At 36.9% G+C, this 8,908-nt stretch overlaps 1 protein-coding gene across 1 annotated transcript in view; it reads left to right on the top strand.

Annotated features, from left to right (window-relative positions):
* Positions 1-4,799, top strand: part of LOC131039575 (cysteine synthase) — a 129,422-nt gene extending 124,623 nt beyond the window's left edge. Inside the window, exon 10 of the mRNA XM_057972362.2 lies at positions 4,371-4,799. Within this exon, the coding sequence (XP_057828345.1) occupies positions 4,371-4,463 (93 nt within the window). The 3' untranslated portion in view covers positions 4,464-4,799. The remainder of the gene's footprint in view (positions 1-4,370) is intronic.
* The last annotated feature ends 4,109 nt before the right edge of the window (positions 4,800-8,908 follow it).

Consider the following 8,908-nt stretch of genomic DNA (forward strand, 5'->3'; position numbering starts at 1 on the left):
GATCAGTTCCTAAAACATCTGCATTATCTATGTCCATTCCTTCATTCGGTGGAATTTTGATGCCTATATGGACTACTTTGTTATTGATCTTCATTTGAATTGATTTGTCCCTTCCTTTGTAGTTTTGTCCTCTAGTGGAAATCCAACCTCATCAGGACTCGTTGTCCTTGAAAATTTTGTGTTGATTCGAACACCATTTGATGGAGTAGAAATTCTAACCTCATCAGGACACTTCAATGTTCCTTACTTTGTCCTCATTCCTGATGGCTTAGTTGATTGTTAATTTTCCAGAATTAACTTTGGTTCTGATTTCAATTAGAAAATTGGAACTATGTAACATAATTCTGGAAAATACAAAGGATTTGATCAAAATTTGGAAACCTTGCCCTCAGAAAACCTGATTTTAAGTCTAAAGACACCCCTGTAAACTCAAAAAATGGCGTGTTTGATGCAATCTCAATTCTGATTTCTGAGTATAAGGTTTGAGGACTCCTCTGAAAATGGCTGATTTGGGTGCTGGAAAGTTGTCTCAGATTTGCTTTTCTGAGCACCAAGTCTGAATACGCCTTCTAAGGTCTTAAAACGAATAATTTCAATGTCTTTATGATGTTCCAAGTCTGATGGAAGTCTGAAGAAACCCCTGCAACTTAACTTCTATGGCTAGGAACAATGTCAATCATGGCACCACACTAACATGCACTACAATTCGTCCTCAATTGACTGAGAATGAACACGTTTTGGCCTAGATAATGACTGGGCACAATGTCTTTGGTCAGAGAATAATAGCTGGAAATGGGGTTTCAGACCTGGACCAGCAATGTCACTCCCCTATAATGCTCACAATCTCCTGCAATGATGGTGCCCTTGGTGTTTTGATGCGACTTTGGTCTTGGATGGCTGGGAATGACCATGTCTTGGCACAAGAATGAGAGCTGGGAACAAAGTTTGCAATAAATGATGGCTGGAAATGTTGTTTCAGTCTTCAATCAGCCATGGCGCCTCTCCTTTCAGCTCAGCAATCTTCAACCATGAGGCAAATGATGCCCTAGATAAAATCGCCCCTTACTCCAGCAATGGTGAACTTCAAATCAGCGCCTCCACTCACTTTATAATAAAATATAAGGGGCTGGGCTGTGTCTTTATTCATGTTTTTACCTTGAAAAGTCACCACACAACCAATGTGGGATTAAAATTTGCCTTTACCAGCCACAAGGGAAAATCGATATGCATTGGGATTCAACACTTGGCACATTTTCGTTTGCTTGATCATTAAATATATGTGGTAGGGGAGAATCGATCTCTATTGGGACACATTATTTGCATTAAAAATCACCCAACTTGCACATTTTAACCTTGAGGGCTAAAATTGACCCTCATTTGGACAAATTAATTTCATCACTTAATTCATTTGCATCCCCAAATTCACTCTAGGGGAAAATGAATGGCCATCTGGACAATAAAATTTGATCATTTCATGTAAAAATACCCCTTGGTGGAAATTCGCCCTTCATCGGGACTCAAAATCCATTTAAAACTTGTCAAATTCCATCAAAATTTCCTCCAGGGGAAAATTGAACCCCATTTGGACATGAAAATCATGTCATTTTCCATCATTTTATCCCCAGTGGAGAATCAACCTCCATCAGGACACAAACTTGTTCAAGTCCTTGCATGTTTATTCATTCTTACCTCATTTTGTTCCACTCCATAATGAATGTGGGATAAATATTATAAAATAGCAGCCTGGTGGAAAAACATGGGTCATCGGGGCACTTCATTTGCCTTGAGTGGAAAAATGACTTCCATTGGGACAACCTTAGTGGAGAATCCGGATGCATCGGCATTTTCTCCAAAAAACTGTCCATGAGGGAAAAAACGCACCTCATCGGGACAGATTCCATTTTCATCATAAAAATCACCTCCTGTTGCTCAAAATGCAATGGAAAATCATGCTCCATTGGGACAAAGTCCATTTTCACCTTTATTGCTCAGTGGAAAAACGCCTCCCATTGGGACAACTGACTTTTATGCCTTAATTTCATGGGGGAAAAACATCTTCCATCATGACTCTGATGATTTTCACACTGTGAAGTCCCAAACTTATCATATTTTGCCATTTTGCTTAGTGGAAATTGTATTTCCATTAGGATTTTCAACACTTTAACTGGATTTGAGTGGGGGGAAATAGGGGTTCATCGAGATTTTGTGCATTTTGACCTGTTTTACCTCTTAGGAGTGGAATAACGACTCCTATAGGGACTTTTAGCACCTGCGCACAGATATCACAACAATTTGCAACATTTTTATTATTTTCGTTCACATTTCAAGGCAAAATTGAAACCCAACACTTAGCAAGATAACCTAATTTGCTAAGGCAACTTGACACCTAGGATCATCTAACAATTTTGACAACCCTTTCAGCATTCTGATTGACACCCTCTCATAAGCAAAAGTTAACACTAGGAAGCAACTGCCAAACCAAGACAACCTAAGCAAAACATCTACCTTAAAAAGCAAAAAGTGGGGTTCCCCATTTGCAATGGAGCGATGTGCGAAAATATCACAACAGATTCCCACGTAAATCATGTGTTCTTGTGTTTCTACTTGCTTGATCTTGCATTTGTGGTTGATTGAGTTTCGAAGTATTGCTAATGTGATTACCTAAGTGTTGAAAAGTAAAAGTTTGTTATCATACTGATTCACCTCACTTTCTCAGTATAATTGTGTGCTCTTCAACCATTAGCAGCCAAAGTTATTCATGTCACCTTCTTGTTTCGAAGTATTGCTAATGTGATTAACTAAGTGTTGAAAAGTAAAAGTTTGTTATCATACTGATTCACCTCACTTTCTCAGTATAATTGTGTGCTCTTCAACCATTAGCAGCCAAAGTTATTCATGTCACCTTCTTGTTTCCAGTTCTTCCTCACCCACATCTACAAGAAAGGTAAGGATATTCAGATACCCATGAATTTGCAACTCAGCACATGCTTGGCTAAGTATAAAACATCTTTTGCAATGGTTTCTGGATTTAGCACACAACCAGCAATTCAATGCTTTTCTCAAGACAACCATTTGGATTCAACTGATTTCCGGAATGTTGGTCATTTTTTTTTTTTGTTGCATGCATTAGATGATGGTTTGCTTTTTACATGACTTGGGAAGAGGATTCCTCTCCATGCAGGGAATCTTTAAATGATATCAACAAGGGGTCACTAGAGAGACAGAAGCAAAGAAAAATGACCTAGAAGAACCAAAAAGGGGTGAGACAAACCCTTATTCACCAAGTTTGAGCATTGAATGAGGGAAAAAACCAGATGAAATCCTTCGAAACTTTAAATAAAAACAGGCAAAAAAGGCAGAGGTGCTGCCACAAAGGCCTGCGGACCTGCACAAAGCCCACAGGCAGCCTATCGCTGCCCTAAGCCACCTAAGACCTGCACACAAGCCCTACTTTCACGATCGCCACCCTGGCTCCTTCATGCATCCACTCTGGTTTTGTTATCAGATCTTACTAAACTACATGGAGGCCATTGAGAAGCTACTCAATACCTAAAAGCTGCAAAGGAAAGTGCTGCCAGACCTCCAATAACTCGGCACAATTTCAGCAACAAGAGAGCCTATCTGAACAAAAACCATCTTGGTGATGAAGGTATCACTCAAGCAGATCCATGGTTGGCTCAGGCATGAGGCATGTGTGATCGAGCTACAGGCTGGTCCTGGAACATGGAAGAGTGTACCACTCCCCAATCCAATGCTGCAAAATGTCATTGCCAACTGCTGCAGACTTTCAGGGGATAAACAAAGCTTTCCCCATTTCAACTCTTATAGTCTTTTTGCTGTTTTATTATAGGCCTTATATTATTGAGATGTCTCACTTATCAATTATCATCATTTAGCTCTATCCAGTGTTATAACTAGTTTGCCGAGTGTAGTTATCTCTATGATCTTTCTAAGCATTCTTTATCATACATTTCTAGATCCAATCTCTGAAATGGAAATTTTTTCTCTTACCATATATTGATGTGACACTCTTCGTTATCTTAAAAAAAGGGATAGGACAGTGGTATTGGTTATAATGAATCTGTTATTCTTTTTGTGATTGCTGTTTGTTTAATATTATTTATATTGCAAATTTTGGATTGGCAGGAATCTAATTATGGATGAGCTTTCTGATATTATATGTTTAATCCAGTCCTTTATTACATTACTTTGAAATATTGTGCGGCCATTGCAGTTTGAAGAATTTGGTTATAAAATGCTAACCTTGGCAATGGGGTATACATAGGAAACAAGGGTTGGCAAGGGTGACTGACAGTTTATATGATATAGCAAAAAGGAATTCTTACAGTACTGCTGCATTGGTGTTGCAGGTTGTATTTCCAAGTTTTGGTGAGCGATATCTGTCATCTGATCTGTTCAAGTCCATCCGGGAGGAATCTCAGACCCAGCAGCCTGAACCATGATGTTTTGCAGTGGCAATTCAGAGTAATATGTTAAGCATCAACAATGTCAGGATAATTCATAGCCAACCACGATCCAAAGGGAGGATTAGGAACTCATATAGCACTAGACATGGCCAAGAGCTCAGATAGGAAAATTAATTAATGTTTGTTTCTTTTCACTTTACGATTTTTCCTGTCTTTAGAACTGTGGTAGTTGCAGGCCCAGAGAAATATTGGAATATAATATTTCTTATTGTCAGATTCTGTGAGGAATACTGCATTAAATGTGTATCAAATTGTTGGGCTTTCACATTTTTTTTTTTGAAAATTGGGTTCCTGAATGTGGATTTCTCTGTTGCTCCCCTGTTGTTTAGCTCCTTGCATAGTTTTCTTCTCATTGATCTTGTGCTTAATACATTTGTTTGGTGAAATTGTATGGTTTAATCCATTTCATTTGTATGAATGTCTTGGAGAAATAAAGTGTGTATCCACATTATATTGAAATCTTTTTTGTATGCTTTCCCTTTGGCATAGCCAGCTACAATAGATTCGCAAATGACATACAGTTGATTGGTATGCTTTCCTTATCTAATTAGGGAACAAATTTTTGCAAAACCGAAAATATTTAATTATTAATAAAGAGGAGCACGCTGTATTGTGCCTGTGTTGTAAAGCATAATAAAACTCTGCAGGTTTCAGAAACTGTTATTATTTGAAACTAACCTATAATCTGGTTTATTATATAGAGAGTGATCATAAAAATAATCACGATTCCTGCTGCTGGCTTTGATAGTTTAAGGTTATAACTAGTTTATCTGAATGATAGTGCTCAAGATTTCCTACTCAGATTGGTAGATTGGTCATCTTAATTATTGTTTTAAGTTAAATGTGAATGATTTTAGGATTTTTTACTTCTTCCATCATCATGACATTTAGGGAAACATGAGACATGTTTTTGGTAACCGTTTTCTCTCAATCTCCATGGTTCAATCAGTTTATGTGCCCTTGTTATTGGTTACTCCCTGATCCAGCATAAAGGATATTTGCAATGAAGAAAAGCTTTATAGAGGCTGCTATACCAGGTCCACAATGTGAACAACAAAAGAAAGTAGAGTTAAAAGAGTGGGGACAACCATGACATCTCTAATAACAACAAAGACACATTCACAACTTAGGTCTATCAAAGGTTGATCTTGAGAGTGTAAGCTCTTCCAAAGGGGATATCGTGGTAAAGATGTGTCAAAAAGTTTAAAGTGGGAAGCATCAGGTCTTGCAGATATTTGTGTAGTTGGGTAGGTCCAAACCTGCCACAATTTGTGCAATTTGAGACCTCAATTTTTGCATTACGCTGTGCACTAATGTAAAGGTTGACACTCAAAACGATAGGCTGTGCCAATAGTAAAGGTCAAGATTGGCAAAGCTAAAAAGGTCAAGATCACAATGGAAATAATTCAAGTGTTGTGACTTGTTGCTTTGAAGATTGTCATCTTGCTCAAAGTTACTTTGGTCCCAAAGCTAGGAAGTTTCAAACCAAGAAAATCGCAAGACTTTGTAACGTGGCTTTTATACAGTTAGATATAAGAGGAGGCATAGGATTGTGACCATCATCCTCTATGCGACTTGCATAAATTTTTAAACATACCAAAGCTTGGGGTTTAATCACAAATAAATCCATTACCTTCTCCCATCTCTTTGTAGGTCTTTGAAAGCCTCATCCTAGACAATTTGGCCAATTTTATCACCATGGGAAGCCTTTGGCTCTTAGCCACATAAATGAAAAAAGAGAACATAGCCCTAAACCTTGAGTTTATGCAATTACTTGTTAGAATATTGTCATTGATGCTTTTGTGATCCAGCAACATGAGTCCGACATTCCGGTTCAAGCTCGACAAGCTTCGATATACACTTGGGTTTGACATATTCTTTTTTGGGTTCGCATTGCTCAACAATACCAAATATCTCCATAATATTTTGGAAACTACTTGTGTATTTGATCTAACATCTATATTTGAGATCAGGTGTTAATGTTTTGTTGGTCTGGTAATATTGTACCCTGCTTATCGGCATAGTGCAACACAAAGGTTTTGATCCGGTCCCCTCCTGAATCATTGGCAGTTTATTAGCTTTGTTGATCACGTCTATTCCTTGATGTAAGGAGAAACTCTTTTATGCTTTGGCCGACTTCTCCGGTATGATAAGATCTATTGAACAATAGTGTTTAAAGGGTTTTGGTCTAACCTTTACTCTAGTTGAGCCGACTTGAAGGAAAATCACTTTGGTATAAATACAATTGTTTTGTGAAAGATATGATTATGATCTTCGGATCATACTACGTGATCTATAATGAATGTGAAAGTGATTATGTATAGTGAATGTGAAAGTGATTATGCATCTCAATGGAACTGTAACCTATGCATATGATAGATGCAATATTAACAGTTCATATTTTGTAATATTGGCCATAAGCCATCCTTTGGCAGTGAGCCATTATATTCTGGGCAATGAGCCCCTTCAGTAGTGAGCCACCCTATATTACTTTAATTGGTTACATAATATTGAGAGCTAATCCTCTCTGTGGTTTTCCCTTTCTTGGGTTTTCCACGTATAGATCTTGGTGTTATGTGGTGTATTGTGTTTTTGCATATTGTTCATTTTAATTTTGCAATTAGTTATGTTACGTGGATGGTTGATTAAATAAGGGAATGCTGATTCACCCCTTCCCTCAATATTCTGGATGTTCACAATTGGTATCAGAGCAAGGTCCTTTAGAAGAGTCTAATAACTCGAAGGAGATCTGGAAAGTTGAACATATGGCACCTAGATCTACTTTAGACGGGGATAGATACCTAGATGCGAATGGAGAACTCATAGTTGCTCTTAAAGACCTTGAGAACGTTGAAAATGAGAATAGAGATATGAAAGAATGTCCAATTGGCAAATGAATGCATTAGGAAGTTAAGAGAGAAAATAAAAAAATTTAGAGAAAGACATAAGGAAGCAAGTGAAGAAATCAAGCAAGCAAATATCACTATTGCAGATCTAAAGTCCAAGAGTGAAAAAGATGAAAGAACCAAGGAGTATTTAACCAACATGGTTAAATGCAAATCATAGGAATGCAAGAAGCTTGAACAAGAAGTTACAACCCTAAAATTAGAACTGGAAAAATCAAAGAAGCAAGGGAACAAATTTAAAATAAGTTCAAACAAGCTTGATAAAATGTTAACTTTGCAAAAGTATCTGGAAAACAAAAATGGCTTAGGATTTGAAATAGGTGAAAGCTCACAATGCAAGATAGAAAGCAAAGAAGGATCATCTCCGACAAAAGGAGCAGAATCCGGTAAGTTTGCCAAGGATGACAAAGGTAAGTCAACGGTTGAGCAACAGGTAAGTAAAAGAAATATTTATTTTAATGGCTATTGTTTTAATTGCAATAAACTAGGTCACAAAGCATTTGAATGTAGAATTAGAATGAATTAAAATGTTAGATCTTTCTTCGGTAGATGTTATACTTGTAACAATTATGGTCATAAAACTAGTCAATGCAAAAATTAGATCAAAATAGAAATAATCATTTTGTAGGTCATTGTTATACATGCAAAATGTTTGGACATAAGGCTAACTAGTACAGGTCAAGTGTAGTACCCCTTCCTTGATCAGACTTTTCGATACTCATTTTGACCATGGTTGACTTTTCAGTGGTTTTGTGGATACACTATGTGGTGATATCTTTTATTCAGATATTATGCTATGATGGACTATGCTTTGATGTGTGATTCAGTAAATGTTAATTATGCATTAGCTCCTTATGTATGGTTAGATGTTAACTTTATTTGTGTTATTGACCACAGACTAACACATTTACCTTATGTATGAGTTGCATTATGTATCTGTCTTCATGTATGTGTGGAGTCTGTTTGGGGTGCAATGGGATGATTTTCTGTCACTCACTTCGGTGAGACACAGAACGCTACGATTCTCCTTCACTAGTGTGTTTACCGTGTTTGTATATATATATGTATGTGTGGTTTGGTGATGTAGGAATTGCAGGTACAAGGTACTGACTCTACTTGGCTCCACAGGTCTGAATGTACCTAATTAAACTGATGGAAGTAAAGGAGATAGTCATAAGGCCCTAAATATCATCCCTAGCCTTGCTCGATAGTGAGCATTGTCAGCCTTTTGTCAACTTTTCCTATGTTGGTATGTGAGTCAAGTCTTTATTTTGTTAAGATGAGTTTGCGTGTTATGTGTTTTGTGACTTTATTAAATTTCTTCTAGTGTTATTTTATGTGAAATTAATTGTTAATATCTTATGGTAATTAATAATTAATGTGTATTTTCATGTATAAATTAATATGGGCACCTTTTATGTTTAAATAAATAAATCAATCCTACTAGGTTGATTAATTAAATTAGTTGTTTAGTATATATCATATAGTGGATTTAATATTGTGTCTTGTTTATTT

The sequence above is a fragment of the Cryptomeria japonica genome, chromosome 5, assembly GCF_030272615.1.
Source record: "Cryptomeria japonica chromosome 5, Sugi_1.0, whole genome shotgun sequence".
NCBI lineage: Eukaryota > Viridiplantae > Streptophyta > Pinopsida > Cupressales > Cupressaceae > Cryptomeria > Cryptomeria japonica.